The 22,534-nt window shown below is 38.2% G+C and overlaps 1 protein-coding gene across 8 annotated transcripts in view; it reads right to left on the bottom strand.

Annotated features, from left to right (window-relative positions):
- Nucleotides 1-22,534, bottom strand: part of LOC131237288 (uncharacterized) — a 91,212-nt gene that overhangs the window by 60,481 nt on the left and 8,197 nt on the right. For 6 of the 8 annotated variants that reach the window (XR_009167158.1, XR_009167159.1, XR_009167156.1 and 3 more), the window contains exons 2-6: nucleotides 20,870-20,972; nucleotides 8,851-8,958; nucleotides 8,628-8,737; nucleotides 8,353-8,460; nucleotides 8,225-8,270 (exon numbers count right to left, since the gene is read on the bottom strand). Coding sequence is in view for 4 of the 8 variants with exons in the window: in XM_058234985.1 (XP_058090968.1) it covers nucleotides 8,225-8,270; nucleotides 8,353-8,460; nucleotides 8,628-8,737; nucleotides 8,851-8,958; nucleotides 20,870-20,972 (475 nt within the window). In the remaining 4 variants the exon portion in view is untranslated. The remainder of the gene's footprint in view (nucleotides 1-8,224; nucleotides 8,271-8,352; nucleotides 8,461-8,627; nucleotides 8,738-8,850; nucleotides 8,959-20,869; nucleotides 20,973-22,534) is intronic. The other 2 variants (XM_058234987.1, XM_058234988.1) reach the window with 1 other exon arrangement.

Raw genomic sequence — 22,534 nt, forward strand, 5'->3', positions numbered from 1 at the left:
TTAGTTTGATTATAACTCTTCATCCGTTGGGCTTTAGGAGTTGTGTCCAACATGAAAAGTGCTTAGAATAATTAGGAGAACGGTTTGGTGAAGCCAAATAGGACACTTACTATTTTTGGCCGAAAACCTTGCGCACTAGTAGACATCACGACTGTCTATAAATAGTAAGTTTACTATTTATAGTAAGTCGCGGATTCTAGGAGTTTTAGTTGTAGTTTGATTCTGATTTCTTTCCTATTGCTTGGTACCCTTATTTAAAGGGTTGTGAACTCGTTTTTATGCATTCAATCAATTTCGAATTTTATTAGAATTTATTTCTATTCTCTTGCTTTCTTTCCTCGTGGATTCAAGAAGTCTCTGTGAGGAGTCCAGAGAAGCTCCGTGGATTCGGAGTAGTTATCCTTGAGGAAGACGGTGATCGACCTCATCACGTTCATCCCTGTGTCAATTATTTACCAAAACATTCCTATAAGCGTATGGATAGGAGGTGAAAATTCTAGTTTACCCTCGTGAGAGAACCCATGAATAACGGGGAACCATACTACCCGTCTAGTAAGGGAGTGAATTGCATGTCTGGCTAAGAAGCTACGTGGGCTTTAACCATGATGTGCTTCTGAAAGCAACACCGACCATCAATTGTGGGACCCACCTAGGCATAGGGCTACAAAACCATCCCCATCCGTGATAAGTGGACCAAACGATTGGAAAGGCGTATAGGGCGACGCTCACCTTCCAAACTATTTCCCTCCGTGTGGCCCACTTAAATTATAGATTGTGCTGGTTTTTTAGCCCCACGACTAAATTTTTGTATGGAATCTAATGGTTTGAGTGGATTTCACATAATCATCACAGCATGCCCTGTAACAAATCAACAGTGGACTCTCTCTCACAACTATTTCCTTTGTCGTGGCCCATTTGAATCACATGTCAACCTGATTTTTTGGTTGTATGCCTAAGGTGGAATTGCACATCTACTAGTCGGAGTGGTATGAAGGCGTTACTCTCGGACTCAATTGCGTAGTGGAGCACACGGCAATGTGGTTATTGTGTGGTGCCAGAAGAGCTTTGTGGGCCACCATGATCTATGTGTTTTATCCACGGTATCCATCCATTTTGCTAGATCAATTTAGAGCATGAGCCCAAAAATGAGATAGATCCAAATCTCAGGTGGACCGCACCACAAGAAAATGGTGATTGTACTTCCGCCATTAAAAACTTCCTAGGGCCCACTATAATATTTATTTGCCATCCAACTGTTGATTAGGTCACACACACCTAGATGAAGGGAAAACAAAAATATCACTTGTCCAAAACTATTGTAGCCCCAAAAAGTTTTAATGGTGGGTGTTCAATTAGCATTGTTTCCTACGGTTTAGTCCTCATGATATAAAGATCCGCCTCATTTTTTGGCTCTTGCCTTGAAATGATCTAGAAAATTGGATGGACGGCATGGATAAAACACATACATTATATTGGGGCCACATATCTTTTTCAGCACCACAAAGTATTGCCGTTGGTGCTATGTGCAACCATACATTGCGAGTCTGTCGCTCTTCCGCAATTGGAAAGAAATTTTCATTTCTATATTTTTTTTAAAAAAATTATGGGATGCCCACTCGAGCGTACTCCACCGTAATGTGTATGTGTAATCCACTCCAACCATTAGATGTGTAATCCGATGTTAGGTCTCAAGGCCAAAAAGTCAGGTTGACCTGTGATTTAGATGGACCACATCAAGGGAAACAATTTGGAGAGATGTCCAATGTTGATTTTTTTTAATAAGCCCACTATGATAATTATGTGAAATCCACTTGAACCATTAGATGTCATGCCAAAAATTTAGGCCTGAGATCCAAAAATCAAGACAATCCGTGATTTAGGTGGGCCACATTGAGGGAAAAAGTTTAAAGGGTGGGTATCCCATGTACACTTTTTCCAATTGTTTGGCCCACCTAAATCATGGATGGGGATGGTTTTTTTAGCCCTAAGCCTAAAATTGGGCAACGCAAGTGGTGGTCAGTATGAATTTTAGAAATACATCATGGTATCCCAACACAGCTTCATAGCCAGACAAATGCAGTTAGGTTTAGTACAAAACTGAGAGCCATGATTTTCGATTATGCAAGGATTTTCTCAAAGGGTAAATAAGACTTTTCACCTCATATCCATATTGTTAGAGGAATGTCTTCATAAATATCCATGGTCAAACCATCATCCAATAAAATCATGTATTAGGAGGAATTTTCAGGTAAAAATCTCTTTTATTTTTAATGACTTTCATTATCCCTCTTAAGGTGTTCCGTATCAGTAATGGTGGCCATAACAGTCACCACTGTTACCGATACAGAATATCGGCATAACGGCCGATATGAGGGGCGTAACCATGGTTTACCGTAAAGGCCGTTATGTAAAGGTAACAGTGGCAACCGTTACACGTTACGGGGTCGTAACGGCCGCAACAGCCGTTATGGAAAAAAAAAATGACCCGTAATTGCCGTTAACAGCACATTACATCCCCTATAAAGGCCATAATAGTCTTGTAATGGTTTATTACGGGACATATACAGGTTTTTCATACTTTTTAATCAACATTACGAGGCAGATATAGGTTTTTCGGGGGGGTTTTTCAATAAATAAGAAAATAAAAAAGAGAGATCGTAACGGCCGTTACAGGGCCGTAAGAGTCATTATGCCCCGCATCATAAAGGTAACGGTGGTGGCCGTTATGGCCACCGTTACTGTTACGGAACACCTTGGGCGTAACAGCCGATACACCCCCATATCGGTTTTTTTCTAGAAAAAATTATGGAAAAAATATCCAAAACTCATAAAAATATAAATATTCCAAATATACATTCATTTTTTTTAACATGTTTACGCTAGTGTACGGTCCACTCATTGGTGCGAATGTGTATCGGCCTGTCTGGTGAATTTATGAACCTGACAACCTAGAACTGACTGCAAACCTTTTATATTTAATTTTCTAACTAAATAATATCAAATGATAAATTTATTAGAAGAAATGTAATACCAAAACATCTCACATTTGTATATTTCCTATTAGGTGTATTAGATACCTTGCGACTTGCATGCATTTCATTTCAACATATAGAATCCAAAAACTTGTGTCTTATCATGTAATTTTTATATCTAATAATTTGATATCATTTCCTCCAATAAATCTTAAGAAAAAATTAAAATTAAATTTGGATATATAGTGTCGCCAATTTGGTGGACCACTTCTCCAAATCGGCCTCAAATTCATCCAATCTATTGGAACTTATCCCACTAATGGATTGGTGGACATTTATTGGATGGTGATGAATGAAAATATCAAATGGTCCTATTTCAAAAATAAGCATCTGCAAATTAACGGTTAAAATCGTTCGAACAATTTGATTTTGGGATTGTGACATAACAACAACAATCCAATAAATAAATTGGTTAGTTTTAAGTTAATACATGCCTTGTGTAAAAGAATTTAGGGCCTGTTTGGGCGCGTGCAATACAGTGGAATAGAAGGGATGGAATTAGGGCCCTCACTACATTTATGAGTTGCAGTGGATGGTTGGCTGCATTACGTGTACAGGTTTATCCCATGCGCAGCACATGACCTGTTTGGGTTTCATCATCCCATGGGTTATCCCATATGGGTTTGTTTGGATTACCCATTGGATTGAAGTGGATTTCACAGTGCTGTCACATCCTCCATCTTCACCCAATGTGGAGATCCGAGCCGTTGATTGCATGGTATCCGCATTGGGATGAGTGGTCTATTCACAGAAATTGTGATTCCGTGTATAACTGTGGCCCACTTGATGATCATTGCGCACGGACAGGACTGCATGATGAGCGGCTTAGATCTCTCACGCATGTCCCGTGTTTCCAGGCGACCAGGGAGCAATCAGCATTTCAGGTAAAGCCGTGTGAAACGGACGAAGCTTTCTCCGACGCCGTATTTCCAAGCGACCAGGGAGCAAGAAGACGAAGCTTTCTCTGGAGTGAAGAACGTAGAGAACGGCTGCATGTGAAACAGGAAATCATTCAATCTGAATCCAAAAACATGGTATTGGAACAGAGCAAGATGAAGGACGATATCGATAAGAGCCATGAGCATTGTGATGGCGGGCTCATGATGTTTGGCGACTTCAAAGATGGATCGTCGGACAGTGATTCGAGCACGATCTTATACGAAGATAACGGCCCACACATTGCTATCTCCTGTGAAATTCTTCATCCCAATGAACAGCCTGTTCCGTCGATTCTCAGATTCGACCGTGCATCTTCTTCCCATTCTTCAATCAATTATCTTCAATTCTCAGACTATCCCCGCATTGCTTCAAACACCCAAAAGGCGTATCATCAGATGATGAAGATGGAAGAGAATAATCTCCTAACTGGAGGAAATGAGCATTGCAATTTCTTTGAAGAAGAACAGGCTCTGAGCCTTTCATGGTACTGTCCTGAGCCATGGATTTGAAAGGAGAGAGGGACTTGAAAAAATGGCAATGAGGGAAAAGAGCCGTTGGAGAATTTTGTAAAATTACGAATGTATTTAGCTTTCTGTCGCCTTTTTGTACAAAAAGATTTCACTTCTGTTGAGAAGAACTGATCGTGTAGAGAAGATACTCCAACAGAGCAGAAATAAAAAGAGGGAGAATGGGAGAGATTTTGATGCATTGGCTACTGTTTCACATGGCGCCGGAGAAAGCTTCGTCTTCTTCTTGCTCAAGGGATTCTACCTAGCGATAGGGCGTATCTCGGTGGGATTTCACAATCCCACCGACTCCACTGCACGCACCAGTCCCTCTTAAGACGTGGAGAGACGTTCGCCATCCAAACAGCTCCAAAGCCGTCACATCAGGGATTAGCAAATCCCATCCCTCCTAATACCGATTAAGCCACCGTATTTCACGCTCCCAAACAAGGCCTTAGGGTTGGATTAGGTGGGACTCAGATTGGGTAGTGTAGCACACACCATCGACCTGGGGTGGTGCATTAACATGGCAGAGCTTTGTGGGCCCCACCAGTGTTCTAAGTATCGGTATCGCTGCAAGTTTCGCTAGCCAGCGATACAGAAAAAATATTGATATCATTGATAACCGGAAATACGGAGAAACATTGGGAAAATGGTGGAATTTTCAGCGAAACTTTAAGAGATGCTAAAATGTACATATTTGCATATTTAGAAAAAAAAAATTGCAAAAAGAATGCATACATAACAAGTTTCCATTTAATGGGGCCTTAAAAGCATGTGTTGTTGTAAGAAATCAGTCCAACCATCACATCCGGCCTATTTATCTATCCAACCTTCCATCCAAACATCCATCGATATTGCAAAATATCAACAACACGTGATATTTCACCAAGAAATCATCAATAATTAGAAAGGAAATGAAAGATTGTGGTCTCGATATCGTGCGTGTTGCGATATTAATAATATCGAGATATTATCAATGACAAATTGAACATTACATACAACCATGTGCCCATGAGAAAAAAAAAAATTGAAATAAAAATTTACTATTGAAATATCGTCGATACACTTATGATACAAGCATTACCTAGAATTTACATAGTTGAAAATATTGGTGATACATTGACGATATCGATGCATTGGCAATACAAGCGACACCTAGAATTTACTAGTTGAAAATATTGGCGATTACATTAGCGATAGATTGCTAATACCTAGAATTTCTGATACTACCAGCATTATCAGTATGACAGTATCGCTACCAGTTTTATCGGTATCGCCGAGCTGGAGATAGAGATAATATCGGAGATATTTCGATAATATTGAAGATAATTTGAACACTGGGCCCCACCATGATGCATTTGTTATATCAACATCATCCATCCATTTTTCTAGATAATTTTAGGGCATGAGCCCAAAAATGAGGTAGATCCAAAGCTCAAGTGGACCACACCACAAAATGCAATGAGGACAATGACACCTACCATTGAAACCTTCATAGGGCCAACCATGATGTTTAGTTGCCATCCAACATGTTCATAAGGTCACATAGACCTAGATGAAGGGAAATCACAAATATCAACTTACTTCTGTGGCCCCAGAGAAGTTCTTAATGGTGGGCATTCAGTCACCACTGTTTCTTGTGGTGTGGTTTACCTAAGATTTGGAACTACCTCCTTTTTGTGCTCGTGCCATAAAATGATCTAGCAAAATGGATGGACGAGGTGGACAAAATGCATACATCATGGTGGGGCCCACTGTGCACCATCCACTAGCAACTGGACACTGGCCGCATGGTAGGCAATCCCGTCCGTTGGTGAGGACCTGACCATGGGGCACACCTCAATGTATGTGTTGTATATCCATGCCGTCCACCTTTTTTCCAAATCATTTTAGGGCATGAGCCCAAAAATAAGGCAGATCGAAATCTCTAGTGAACCAAATCGGAAACAACGGTGATTGAACACCCACCATTAAAAACTTCCTAGGGCCCAATGTAATGTTTATTTGCCATCCAACCTTTTGGTAAGGTCACACAAACCTAGATGAAAGGGAAAACACAAATAGTAGCTTGATTTAAAATTGTGTCCCCCAAGGAGTTTTTAACGGTGGAAATTCAGTCCCTACTGTGTGGTCCACTTGAGATTTGGATTTGCCTCAGTTTAGGGACCATGCCCTGAAATGAGTTGAAAAAATTGATGGACGACATGGATATAGAACACATACATCAATCAAGGTGGGGTCTATGGGTGCAAATGCACGGAGCTTGGAAGCTCCCTCATGTGTTCTACGTGTAAAGAAATTGAGTGCTTAATAATTACGGTACCTGCATTTTGTACATGTGTTCTAGATTTCATACATGTATTCTACACGTAAAGAAATTGAGCGCTTAATAATTAAGGTACCTGCATTTTGTACATGTGTTCTAGATTTCATACATGTGTTCTACACATAAAGAAATTGAGTGCTTAATAAGGAAGCAGGAAAAAGAGCACGATTACAAAGCGGCATTTGGACCAGCGGTGGCACCTTATTAGAAGGATCATGTCACTAAGGTTTTACCCACTGCCACTGAATGTTGGCAAATGAAGGGATTTTTCCTAACAAATCAGTTTGTCCTTGGAAGTCTTTCAGTCAGTGGCAAGGATCATCCGACCACTTGACCAGTGTTAGGGTCTGCTTAATAATTAAAACGCCTTTATTTTGCAAGGTTGGATAGCTGCTCAAGACTCAGGAGGAGGAGGAGCAGAAGCAGCAGAAGCAGAAGAAGAACAAGAACAAGAAAATGCCATGAGGAGGAAAATGCCTCTGTTTGCGGTTATCTGGACCATCGAGTGTGCAATGGCAAGGACAAAATTAAGGGGTGTCTTGAAGGAGGATTTCTTTTTAGTCCCAAGATGTAATTGTGAATGGTTCGCTGAAGTACAGTTGCAGATTGGGACTACTTTCATATTCTAAAAAATTTGTTGCCTTTTACTCTGACAAATCAGCATTTTTTTCATGTTTGATGAATAAGGAAACATGAATGCGTATATATACAGGTGGCTGAAATTCGTGAAAAGAAGATAAAACGTTTGTTTGCTATTCCTTTTTCCTTTCCTACACAAACTAAAAATTATTCCGTACTTTCTACATTTTCTTTCCTTCGTCCCTGGTAATGCAAGCCTAATCAATTTTCAACAAAATCGCCAAAATTTAGAATTGTCTTGTAGAGAATCTTAAATACTAAAGTTTTTTGCAATTAAGATAACCTAAGCAGTATTTCTAGTTTTCTACATACTCAATAATATCTTCTAGTTGTTTTTTTTCAATGCTAGAGTCTTCCCATCTTATCAATTGTCATTCATTGCAAAAAACGAATGCATAAATTGGTCCCATATGGTTTATCATCATTTATGTTTTTCCTCCTTAAACCCTTAATTAAAAGCATCCTAACTTCATGAGCTGAGATGCAAACTTGAAACATACTCTTTTAGTAGAAAGAGATCTCAAAATGTCCTTGAGCTTTTAGATGCGAAATCTAAAACACCTTCTATTAGTTGACTCAGGAGAATCTTTTCAATGATTACCTAGCCGAATCATGATTCAGAGAGTATGACTTAATTGCATTGGGTTTTTTGCAATAGAAAAATATGTCATTCTATAAATATCTTTTACACCCGAGAGTAGCATAAAAACTCAGCAACCAGAACAGCAGCAAGGGCACAATATTACAAAGAGCTAAAACAGCAGCAAATAGAAGCCAACCTTGCAAGTATGGCCCTTATATTCTTGCAATAATTCCCCCGTAGACCTGCCATAGCCATCCATGAATGCACAGATACCAGAAGAACATACTATAAGGTTTAATAAATAAATAAATAAAAGAATATTACCTATCCAAAAGGTATAGAGTAGAATCTAAGCAACTTGCTAGCATGCAGTTTCCGTCGTTTGATATTGAAATGCAGTTGACAGGCTGTCCCAAGTCATCAACAAGCTCTCTAGTTTATGGCAGTAAGAAGGTATTAGCAGAAATGCATTAGAAACTCATTTGAAAGTTATGGAGTACTATACTAGGAAAAAGGAAAATAATGACACCCCAAATGAAATGAGAAGTCAAATCGGAAAAACAGGACTCCTTAGGCCTCCCTACTATGATGCTACATACCTACCAATACGAATGTCAAATGTGCGAGCGGTTCCATCAACACTTCCAGCAAGAATTTCACTTTTTGTCAAACAAACAGACATCACGCTATCGGAAAATGTATCGATTATCTGCCACACATCAATGATGAATTTGTGAAACACAGCGAGGACATTATAACGAGCTTAGGACTGCTACATACTCAAATTTCAGCTGTTGAAGAAACGGCGGGGGGAGGAGGAACCTGTATTGGCTCTGTGCTATGAGATCTGCAGTCCCATGCGCGCACTGAACGATCATACCCTGCTGATACTACCACGGATCCATACTCATTGAACTTTACAGAATTCACCTGAAAATAGAAGTGCAGAATAAAGAACTGCTTCCATGACATGTACTTAGAAGCAAGCAACCAAAAAGCCTAATTATAACGTGCTGGATATTTTACGGGCCTGTTTGGATGCACACCAAATTCATGAATTTGGCAAAATTTTAACTGTCAAATCCTTGAATTTGGCAATTAATGTGTTTGGGATGGCGTTACTTGATAAATTCACTAATTACCAATTAGGAAAAGGACATAAATCATGCAATTAGCAATTAAAAAAATTATATAAAATTCCCCAGTTCACGAAGTTGGGAATCTTGAGAATGTTTCCCCACCCTTGACAAAAGGTCCATTTCGTAACCATTGATCCAATTGCTATGATCATGCGATCCAAATGATATCTGAGATAAATAGAAAAATCAAATCAGGCCCCACATGATGAACGGTCCAATCAATGACCTTGTAGTATAATCATCATGGATCATTGTCCAAGCCATTGCTCCGATAGTTGGCATCATCAGCTTAAAGTATTTCAAGAGTGATGGGCAATCAAAGGTGGATCCCACATGAAATATGATAATTAAACCTTTTGTCTGGTATGATAAATATGGATGATCGATTTCCCTAGCCATTGATCAGATGGTTAGGATCATCTAATCAAAAGTAATTTTTGAGAGGGATCTACAAGGAAAAGTGAGCCACACATGACAGAGGGTCCTGATCATAGGTAAGACATTTGTTAGTATAATAAATATGGACCATTCATTTACTAGCAATTGATTGAATCATTAAGATCATTATATCAAAGATTATTTTTTAAAGGGATGGGAATCAACTGTAGGCCCTATTTCATGGATGGTCCTTATCAATAATTGAATCTCCACAATTATAATTAGTATGTATCGTCCATCTCCCCAACCGTTGATCAAATGGTTAGGATCATCAAATTAAAGTGACTCTTAATAGGGATGGGCAATCGAAGGTGGACCCACCTTCATGGACAGTCTAGATTATAATAATTAGAACTTCTCTGTTACATCAATTGAACGGTTGGAATCATTCGATGAAGGTGACTTTTAAGAGAGATGAGCAATCAATGGTGGGTTCCACATGATGAATGGTCCAAATTACGTACAAGTGGGATGGGTGATTCAAAGTTAGGCCCACATGATGGAAAATAATTAAACATATGTATGGTGTAATCAGTGTTCGAAATATCGGTATCGCGCATGTATCGCAACCTTGGGATACAGATACATATCGGTTATCACACGGGATATATCGTTTGTATCGCATAATTTATCGCACTTTTTGGGAAACATGGGGAAACATTGGAAAAATGGTTGAATTTTTTAATGAAACTTCAGGGATTGTTAAAAAAGACCTTAATACACACTTTTAAATAATAACATATCAAAAAAAAAAAAAAAAGGTGCACATAATAAGTTTCCTTTGTATAGGGTCCTAAGTTATGCGATGTTTAACTCAACTAATGCAAATATATTTAAATTGAATGCATGACATTTATAAATGTATCAAAGACATGTATAAAAACACAACCAAGTCATTGAGATCATATCCTGAAATGATCTTTCAAAATTGTTGGACGGTGTAGATTTAAGACAAATACATCACCCTAAGTCCTCACCTGCATTTCATGCAAAAGCCTTGGCAGAAGTTCGTGTGTTGGGAACCTAGGTGGGCTCACCGTGATGTTTGTGAGAAATCCACTCCGTCCATACATTTTATGAGCTCATTTTAGGACATTAAACCAGAAATGAGCCAGATTCAATGCTCAAGTGGGCTGAAAAATGGAGGATTGAATGTTCACAGTTGAAATATTCATGGGGCCACGAAAGTTTTGAATCTGGTTAGTATGTGTTTTCAGTTAATCCCAGTAGGAATGATATTATGAACAGCATGGATGGCATGTAAACATCACTATCAAACCCAAGAAGGTTTTAACGGTAGAAATTTCCCTGCCCACCTTTTCCCTTAGTGCGGCCCACTTGAGTCTTGGATCCCGTTCACTTTTTGTTTGAAGTCATAAAATGAGCTAACAAAATGGATGGACGGAGTGGATTTCTCACAAACATCATGGTGGGCCACACCTATGTTCGCGTGGGAGTCTCATCTAATCCCTCCCATGCGGACGGAAGCGGTTGGCTGGTGCGTTGACGTCACCAAGTTATGTGGGTCCCATCATGAGGTATGTGTTATATCCAAACCGTCCGTCCATTTGGTGAGCTAGTCGTATGGCTTGAGCCGAAAAATAAGGTAGATCGAATTATCAAGTGGACCACACTGCAAAACGTAATAGGGGATTTAACGTCTACTATTGAAACCATTTTGGGGTCACAAAAGTTTTGGATCAATATGATATTTTTTTTTCCTCTTCATCCAGATATGTGTCACCTTATGAATAGATTGGATGGAAAATAAATATTATGGTGGGCCCTACAAACGTTTTAATGGTGAGAATCATTGTCCCACTGCTATTTATGGTGTGGTCCACTTGAGCTTTGGATATGAATCATTTTTTGAGTTCATGATCTAAAATGATCTCTCCGAATAGATGAACGAGGTTGATATAATAAATACATTATTGTGTGGCCCATGTAACGTTGATCTCCTTTGAACCATTGGTACAACTTGGAATGTCAGTGCTCGGCTTTGCACCACACGTAACCACACATTGAGTAAACTCTGTGGGGTCCACCGTGATTTATATATTTTATCCACTCCTTTCATCCATTTTATCAGATAATTTTAGGGCTTGAGCCCAAAATTGAAGTATATCCAAATCTCAAATGGACCACACCATAGAAAACAGTATGAATTGAACGTATTCCATTGAAAAATTCTGGAGGGCCACAGAAGTTTTTGGATCAAGATTATATTTATTTTTTACAATCATCCATGTTTTTTCGATCTTATGAACAGCTTGGATGACAAATAAACATCACTATGGGGCCTAGCAAGGTTTCGATGGTGGAAATCATTATTCCCATTGTTTCCCAGGGTATGGTCCACTTGAGCTTGGGATATGCTTCAATTTTGGGCTCAACCCCTTAAAATGAGATGGAAAAAAGATTGGATGGCGTGGATAAACCACATACATTCGCAGTGGCCCCACTAAGTTTTCTCAATACAATAAGAGTATACCGGACTCGGTACGAAATCCAATTTCGACATAGGGCGGAAGCCATTTTCGAAGAAAGGGAGGGTTCCGGACCTTCTAGAACCCTAAAATCCCCGAATCCTTCTCAATCAAACCCAACTTTCAAAAAATTTTATAGATTTTTCACCGGAATCTCCATTGATGTATCTCCGATTACGTAATCTTCATTTCCAGGTACCGAAATCCCTTTTTTCCTTTTTTTTTAAAAAAAATCTTGATAATATCGAAGAAAATCCTGCGATATCATATGATATATCGTGCAATACAAATATTTTTTCTTTTTTTAAAACTCCTGCTACTTTCGTGTAGCTGGCCAGCGATACCGATAATATCCGCCGATATATCGACCGATAGTATCGATATTGCGAACACTGGGTGTAATAAATGTGGATCATCAATTTCCTAGCCATAGATTAGATTATTCAAATCATGGTGTGACATAAAGGCCATTACGTAAAGGTAATGGTTACAAGTGCTGTAATGTGCGACCGCACATTCGCATATGCGCACAATGCAGGGAAAATCGCATATGACTGTGGCATATGTGATCCATGCACATATGTGATTGCATATTGTAATATGCGACAATATGCGATCGCATAGATTCCAAGTCAAGTCTCACATTTCATTTTCTATATCCATTTCTTTCTAGTTTCTACATATCATTTCATTTTCTACATCTCATAATTCTCATTCATTTCATTTTCTACATTCTATTATTTATTATATTCATTCTCTAGTTACATAATATTCATTCCTAATCAAACACTCTCTCTCTCTCTCTCTCTCTCTCTCTCTCTCTCTCTCTCTCTCTCTCTACATTCTACATTTTCTCTAAATTCATTCTCATTTCATGTATATATGTCCCTAGATTCTCATTTCTACAATCTCCATAACTAGTAACTATGTCTACATTCATTCATTATCCTCATTTCTACTCTCTCTTTAGTCACTTATTATTCATTAATTTTTATTCTCATTTCATTTATATATCTCTTTAATCTCTACAATCTCATCATTTCTATTCTACAATCTACATTCATTCATCAATCATCATTCTCATTTCTCTCTCTTTAGTCACTCATTACTTTAATCATTATTCATTAATCTCTATTCTCATTTCTATATCTCTTTAATCGTTCTCTACATTCTCATTTCTATTCTACCAATCTGCATTCATTCATCATTCTCTAATCTCTACATTTCTCTATCTATTTCTATCTCTCTTTCTTTACATTCAAGAATCAAGAGACTCCAGACATTTTTTATTTTTAGTTTGTGACAACTTACAAGAAGATTCATGAGATTCAACTTTCATTAATTAAGCAAGAGTTCAAAAAAGGCAACAATTTACATTCTACAAAAGCAACAAGAGTAGAAGACTACAACTACAAGTCTACAACATTCAAGAGTTAAAACAATAATATATTTCTGAATTTTAGATTGTGTAATCTCTCTCTCTCTCTCTCCCCTCTTCTACTACAAGTGTAACTCTAACTCTATCTCTTTCTCCTTTTCTTTTCTCTACCGTTCTTCTACTACTACTAGTGTAAGTGTGCAAGTGTAACTCCTCTCTCTCTCTCTCTCTCTCTCTCTCTCTCTCTCTCTCTCTCTCTCCCATTTCTTTAGTCTTGACTCTTTTAGTTTAGTTTTTAGTTTTTAGTTTTTACAAGTTAACAACCTACAAGTTATAACAAGAAGAATCAATACAAACACACACTTACCACACCATGTCTTTTTCCCAATCTTCCTCTTTGAAACCCAAGTTGAATGACCCGGATTGGAAGTATGGGCATTATCGTAGTGTTATGGATAAGACTCACATGGTATGTGAGTTATTTGGGTATGTGGGTTCCGATAGCATTGTGCAACACAAGCAACACCTTGAACATTTACTAGGGTCAAATACAAAAGCATGTAAAAAAATTACTCCAGAAATTCGAAGGGAGATCATAGAGTTTATTGATAAACAATGAAGAAAGAAATGCGATAATGCCCTATGTCAAGAGGAATATATGGAACAAGATGTGTGCGAGGATATAAACGTATTTGATGTAAATGAAGCTAGCCTTACCCCCCCTTCGACAGGCCAGTCTCGCCTCGAAAAGAGCCCGAGGGGATGGGCCTATGGATAGATGGTGTAGGCCACACTCCGAGGATGTGGTTGACTAAAGAGGTCGGGGCAAAAGGCTGACTCAAACAACTTTCAAAAATCAGTATAAACAAAAAGATAGGAAAACCATTATTCAATATATTGCTTAGTGATTTTACCAAACCGGCATTGCTTTCAACACAGTTAAATCGAGAATCTTCAAATTTATGGTTGAGGCTATAGGTCAATTTGGATCTGGGCTTAAACCTCATTCATATCATGAAATGAGGGAGATGTGCCTTAAAGCCAAAGTTGATGATACACGATCCTTTATAGCCGAATATAAGGAATCGTGGAAAATATATGGGTGTTCACTCATGGTCGATGGACGGACCAATATATCCAGTCAGTTTCTAAATAACTTTCCAGTGAATTGTCTAGCTGGGACAATGTTCTTGGAGTTTGCAGATGCATCGGGCTATTCGTATACTAGAGATTACGTATTTAAATTATTAGATAGTATGTTAATATGTTACCATGTTACAGACTTACAATTTAGTAATTGTAACTTCAACTTGTACGTGTAAGCTAATAAGCTAAATAGCTAATGCCAAATGCACTATCTTTCATACAGATTCACACCAAGAAAAGGAATTGCCTTAGTAAAAGAAGCTCAACAACTTCGTCTGCATCCAATACAATCAGAAATTGCGAAAATGATTCCAGAATAGGAAAGAGAAGCCTCGTTTCTTTGACCCTATCTGCTTAAAAGAGCTAGATGCTGATAATGAGTGGCTTGTAAAAACGGAGGACCCGATATTTTCTGGTGAGGACTTGACATGGGCGCAAGTTGAAGATGCACATACTGATCGCCACCTGGAGAATGTGCCTCTACTTCCGTTCAAAGGCGAAGGAGAGGAGGGGCGAGTAGTAGTGGCAGTCAACTCATGGAGGATATTGAGAAGATAGAAGGAGGAGATGATAATCAGGCTGACGATTCACTGTTGAATGTTGATAAAATATTAGTACATACAAATGATAAAGAAACAAAAGAAGAAGAAGTGTACGTAGAAGAAGGAGATGATTCGGATGATGACGGCGATGATGACGATGGTGGTAGTGATTAAATGTCACAATGGCAAATAGATCGACGGATATAGTAGCATTTACCATTTAGTATTATTTTGTTAGTGACTTAGTGTATAACTTATTGACTTGTAAATTATATTTCCATTTTCTACAATCAATAATAAATAAATAGCTTCTTCATTTTGTTTACTTACTAAGTGTTAATTGATATTTGTTAATTATATTGTCAAATGTTGATGACTTGATGTTTAATTCATTGTTTAATTGGTTTTATTTCACTCAAATGTATTTTAAACATATAAAATTAGTTATTTATTAACTTAGGAAAGTTCCCCCTACTTTCTTATATTTTTTCATGTTTTTCTTACTTTTCCCCCATTTTTCTGATTTTTAAAAAAAATTTTAAAAAAAAATTTTAAAAATTTATATGCGACCACATATGGGATTGTGCGATCGCATATGCAATCGCACACAATCGCATATGCGATATGACAACATTGCCCGTTACGGGGTTATAATGATCGTTATAGTCATTATGTTAAAAAAAATTTACCTATAACCACCATTAACGGCGCATTACGCCCCCTGTAAAGGCCGTAACAAACCCATAATGCTCCATCACAGGGCAAATACAGGTTTTTCAGATTTTTTTTTTCAACATTATGGGGAATATATAGGTTTTTTGGATTTTTTCTTTCAATACAACAGAGAGACCGTTATGGGGGTCGTAACGACCGTTACGACCCATATCATAAAGGTAACGGTGGTGGCCGTTATGGCCATCGTTATTGTTACGGAATAACTTCATTCAAATCATCTTATCAAAGTGAACTTTTTGGAGGGATTGATATAAAAAGGTGGGCCCCATTTGATGGACGATCTAGATCATGGACAAGACCTCTTCTTGTATGATAAATATGGACCGACCATTTCATATCCATTGATTGGACAGTTAAGATCATCATATAGGAGTGGTTTCTAGAGAGGCAATCAGAGGTGGATCCTACATGTTGGATGGTTTGAATAGTCCAATCCTATTGTATTTTGTAGGACGCGTTTCCTATCTCTTAAAATGCAAACTTCATTAGCCAACCAAACACCGAATCTAGGAAATCATTAATTTGACAAGAAAAACCACAAACAGCAAATTGGCTAATTAATGAACTTACAATTTCATCAAGATGTCAATTAAGAAACTTTCAAATCATAAATTGACTAGATTCAAGTATCCAAACAGGCCCATTTTTTTTCAAGTATGAACATTTTGTAATAAAAAAGACTTATGTCAATGAGACACCGTGTTCAAATAATTGGAGCACAAAAAATCCAAATGAAGCCCATGAAATAAGATACGTCAAACAAAAACATATATGAAGAAAGGAATGTTGTTGGCAGTAGACTGCCATGCATACATAGGGGAAAAAAGAAAAGAAATAATCTAACTTGATCAGTTCCTTCCATATGAAAAATAACAACCACAACCAATATTGAGTTGCCTATTCTATTTTTCCCAACCAGCCTTTATGCCCTTAACTTGAATGACTTCCCAAAAAATTTATGTACACGAACCATATTCCACTTATGGAAAAAGAAATTTTATCCACAGTAAACTGCCATACACAGAGGAGGAAAACATAAAACAAGAAAGACTTTCTCTAGCTGATTAATTCTATCCCATCCAATACAACAAAAGAAACAGCTGACACTCCCCTTGGCCAAAACATCAGCATAATGCCTTGTCAACAAAATGGGTAAATGAAATATTTAGCCTAGAGGCAATAACCATATTAAAAAAGAAAGAAAGAAAGAAGGAAAGAAAGAAGAAAGAAAGATAAAGTTTCCATGGTTCTTGATTCTCACTAAAAGCCCAAGCCAATGCAGCCAAGACACGTCTAGAGTAACCTGCAATGACCACCAGAAAATAAGAATTTAAAACCTAAAATTCTCAAAGCATCACAAAGGGCATTAGGTTCTACAACATGGGAAACAACAACTGTAAGCAGGACCAATGAGATCATATGACCACCGCCTTATCATCCCTCAAAATCCCTCCAATGCCACTAGTAGGGGTGGCAAATGGACCAGGCCCTGTAGGTAGTGGTGCAACTCGACCGGGTCATGCAACCCAACCTCAGGGGAGTCGACCAAGGCCCAACCCAGGCCCAGGTTTTTTTTTTCCCTTTTTTTAAAGGATGCAAAGAAATTCAATAAGAAGGCAAAAGCCAAAAGCAACAGAACAGGAAGCACAGGAGCAGCAACAACAACAAAAACCCTATAAAACAGTCTACAACTCGAGACACAAACGGAACAAAAGGCATTATAGAGAGGAGGTAGGCAGCTTGTCTATGAGATTTAGACTGGGCAGCCACTCCTTCAAATCACAAAACAAAAGCCTAGAGATAGCAGCAAAAGAGGAGGCACAGTCTTGGAAGCAGCGAAGGTTCCTTTCTCTCCAAATGGACCACAGAGAAGCTAGGACTACCAAGCTCCACACCATCTTGGAGTCTTTGCCCAGGGCAAAACCTTGGGAGGCATGAAACATAGCGAGGATCAAGCCAGGCATGGCCCATTGGACTTGGAATGTGGCAAGGATCAAATCCCAGACTTCCAAAGCAAAAGGGCAGTGCAGGAAGAGATGGGTAATGGATTCCCCGTCAACGAAACAGAGAAGGCACATGTTGGGAAGGATGAAACCACAGCGCTAAAGATTGTCAATTGTGAAGACTCTTCCTCTTGCCACTAGGCAAAGGCAAAGATCTTGGGGGGAATCCTAGAGGGCCAAATGAATGAAGGGAAGATCATTCCAGTATTAGGAGGGGGGCCTCTGATAAGATTGAATAAGGATTTTGTTGTGAATATGCCAAAAGCTGATAAAGACCAAACTAAGCAATTTGAGTCACCAACTCAAGGGCAGACATCAGCAAATAGTTAAAGGAGTTCGAGGAGTTCTTCCACTACATCCGTAGGATCTCTTCTACTCAAAGGACACCAAGCCCCTGAGCCCAAGGGAGAAAAACACTCGGAAACGGAAATAGCAAGATTAGAGGAAGTTCTAGCTAGCCTTGGAAACTTACAGACAGAGGATCCAAGATCCAACGGTCAAGCCAAAAACGTATCCTCATCCCATCTCCTAAACTAAAAGATACTCCCTGTTGGAACAACTGGTTGAGTATGAGCCTTTCCATCATGTGGTCCCACATTCAATGTCCACCATCCATCATGTGGATCCCACCTTTGATGTGGACCATCCATCAAGTAGGACCTGCTTGATGTGAATCGCCCATCATGTGGGACCACACTTTGATGCAGGCCATCCATCGTGTGGGGCTCACCTTTGATGTGACCGTGCATTAGTGGGCCCACCTTTGATGTGGACCATTCATCATGTGAAGCCCACCTTCAATATGGGTCGTTCATCATGTGGGCCTACCTCGAAGAGATTGTAGAGAGGAGAAGACGGTACGATGGGAATTACTTGAAAAGTTTAAGGACAAACTTGTCCAAAAATTAGTCCAAAATGTCTACCAGCTTAAGCCAAATAACCTATGTTTCAAAAAGTAACTCCTCCCTAACTTACAAAGTCAAAGGTTATTTGCTACTTTCAAAACAAATAAGAATTATGATTAGACTTTTACCAAATAGGCTAAAAGTTTTTTTTTTAGAAGCCAATAAGCTCTTATCTGTAGAGATGCCAAACACCCCCTAATTGAGAGAGAGAGAGAGAGAGAGAGAGAGAGAGAGAGAGTTACACTTACACACTACCACTGGAACTTGTAGACTTGTTGTAGTCTTGTAGAAGAGAAGAAAAATAGAAAGAGGGGGGTGTTGAGAGAGAGAGAGAGAGATACACTTGTAGGAGAGAAGAAAAAAGAAAAAGAAGAGAAAGAGGGGGAGTTACAATTAGGGGAGAGAGAGAGAGAGAGAGAGAGAGAGAGAGAGAGAGATGGAGAATAGAGATGGAGAGAGGTAGAGAAAGTTACACAAATTACATGAGTACACAAACACAACGCAAGTTTGAGTCTTGTTGAGAGTCTTGAGACTTTCTTCACTCTAGTCTTGAGTCTTACGTCTTATATGTAGTTATAAGTTGTAACTTGTAGGTTTGTACACTTGAACTTGTAGGCTTGTAGCTTAATAGCCTACACTTGAAAAAAAAAATGTAAGAGAGAGGAAGAAAATGTAGAATGTATGTAGATAATAGAGAGAGAGAGAGAATAAATGAGAATGAAATGAATGTGGAGAGAAATATAATTTAGAATGTCAATTAGAAATTAGAAAACGAATGAAGATGAAAATGAAATGTAGAATTTTAGAATGTGTGTAACTATGTAAGAGAGAAATGTAGATTGTAGAATGAGAGTGCTTGAATGTTGAATGAGAATCTTCCTTGAAAGTGCTTGAAGCTTGAATCTTGATCTTCCAAGAGAGAGGGAAACTTCCCTTCTTGAATGATCTTCTTGCTTTTGATATTGTAGAGAAGTAGGAACTAGGAACTTGGATGTTGATGTTGCGTTGGAACTTGGTTGGAACTTGGAAATAGGAACTATGTAAGAGGGAGGGAGGGAGGGAGGGAGGGAGGGAGAGAGAGAGAGAGAGAGAGATTAAGTGCACATGGAAGTAAAAAATGTAAGAGAAGAAGAGAGTAAGAGAGTTTTTGGGTAAGAATGTTGCAAATGGAGGTTTGGATGTTTTTTTATAAGCAAAAAGTCAATTTTTTTGCAACAAAAAAAGAAAAAAAAAAAAAAGATTTAATGTGCCAACAGTCAGATTTCTGACCGTTGGCCGGTATGCAATCGCATATGTTGTATGTGATCGCATATTATCGCTTTTTTAGCATATGCGGTCGCATATGCCAACATGGCATATGCGAAATGCATATGGGTATGCACATATGCGATTGCATATACACATATGCGATCGCATATGCGCATATGCGATCGCATTTAACAACATTGTGCACTGAAGAAAATTAGGAAGCTTTCTTAATATTCATTCTCCATTCATGTTGCATCTTAATTTCCCAACACTCCAGCCTATAATAGCTAGTCAAAGAGAAATCTTTTCTTTTTCTTTTTTTCTTTTTTTCTTTTCTTTTTTTTTTTTCTTTTTTTTTTTTTGTGATAAGCAACCACGTATATTAGAATGAGATCCTTCAAACAAAAAAAAAAAAAAAGTACTTTCAAATGAGCAAAAGAATATAAAATAGCACTGCATCATGGCAGATCTCCATTAAATTGCACCTTCGCACGTTTCACATTAATGACAGATTATTAGGTTCCGTACATGGATACCCATCAACGATCATAGATACTATGAAAAGTATGGTACTATGGTTTGATGATGGGAAGGTTCCTTTAAAATATCATTTTAATCACTTGTAAACTTTCATGTAAATAAATGCAGTATCAGCCATTAACAGCTTCGACAAATTATAAATGGATATCCAAGAGTGATAGTGGATCCAACTAATCTCCAAGTTCAAAAATAAATAAAGTAGGACCATATAAAGACAGCGATGAGATATGAACACAACTAGCATACATAATGCCAATCATTTTCAGTAAGGAACAAACCTCACTATCATGACCACGGAATTTTCGAATCACACGTCCAGTTGATACATCCCAATAGAAGATCTGTCTATCACCACCACAGGAGCATAGCTTCGAATTGTCCCTTCAAACAAATAAACACATTAGTTATTGGACCTAAATTTTCATAATGAGCATTCATTCAATGTCCCAAGAGTATTTTGTATACATGTGCATGCTTAGTATTACTTGTGTCTAAATTTCTAGACACAATGTTCTGATTTCTCTAGTCATTTCTTTTCTTCTTCTTTTTCCTCATTTGTGGCAATTATTTCAAATTCTGTCAGTACACATGAAAAAGAGGGATTTATGCATGGGTCAAAGAAGTGTGAACTAAATGCCATTTATATGAAGACATGGTCCAGTTTTACTGACAAATCATTACAGGCACTTCACATTTTTTTTTAATTACAAGTAACACTGATTTATTTAGGTTGTTTGGATTAGGGCCTGTTTGTTTAGACCTTTAAGAGAGAAAATCATGGTCAACCATGGAAAAAAAATGAATTCCTTGTATGAGATGGTTTCCTCTGTCTGAGAAACCAAAGGAACAAGAGGAAATCAATTTCCTTTTCCAAAGATTCCTCAACCATTTCCTCAAAAACTTGTTAAATCTCTTTCCTTAGCTTGGGTAGATTTACCCATTCAGAATGGATGGCAACACAAAACAAAACAAACAAACAAGAAAAAGGAAAACAAAAGCATTTCCAAGCAAATTCATGGTGCAAAAGAATCCAGGAATGGGGAATCCATTTCAACCATGCTGAGATCACATTTCCACATTTTGGGATTCCCTACCTGCTTTCCATTTCCAGGTTTTGTTTTCACCCTAAATAAATAAACAGGCCCTTAGTGGAAAATGTGAGAAAGGAAATAGGGCTCTCAAGAAACTCTCTTTCCCACATCTCTGATGGTCAAAACTAATAGGAAATTGAGGGAAGTGCATTTCCATCACGCCAAATTTTCTTACAAAATATCTGACTTATTTTCCCAACCTCCCCTTCTCAATGTTTCTTGTCACTTGCTATATATTTCTAAGATCTATATACGCAATACATGTGTTGCCATGAAAGTTGGATGCCAATCTTGAAAGATGTAAATTTGCAATACATGAACCCATCATGAAACCACCCAACCTGTGCACTATGTGAGCACCATCATTAAAGTTGGATGGCCCAAAAAATCGAGCTGATCCAACCATCATGTGGTCCACCAGGTGAATATGGAAGTTTTTGGATAGGTGACCATTGTTTTCTATGGTGGGACCAACTTGATGATTGTACAGGCCTGATTTTAGGGCATCCCATCAGCATGGCAGGCTCAACTAATGCACAAGTTAGATGGCATATACAAGACATGTGGACCTGGTACAACCTGGTTATCGAGTCAATGAGATCTCGATGCCCGAATCGCAAAAAAAAAAAAAAAAAAAAGGACAGAGTACACCCACAAGAATATTTAAATAGAGTATTAATATCAAGCTTCTTCTCTTATTCTCTTACAATACTTAAGTGACCCTCAAGACAATTACTATCGAGTCTTTAATGAAAATCTCCCAGCTACCAGATTGATTTCAAATCAATCTAATCTAACGAAGACAGCAACAAGCCCTAATAATAATAAAAGCAAATCTAGGAAATAATCACC

This window comes from Magnolia sinica, chromosome 2 (genome assembly GCF_029962835.1).
Source record: "Magnolia sinica isolate HGM2019 chromosome 2, MsV1, whole genome shotgun sequence".
Classification (NCBI taxonomy): Eukaryota; Viridiplantae; Streptophyta; class Magnoliopsida; order Magnoliales; family Magnoliaceae; genus Magnolia; species Magnolia sinica.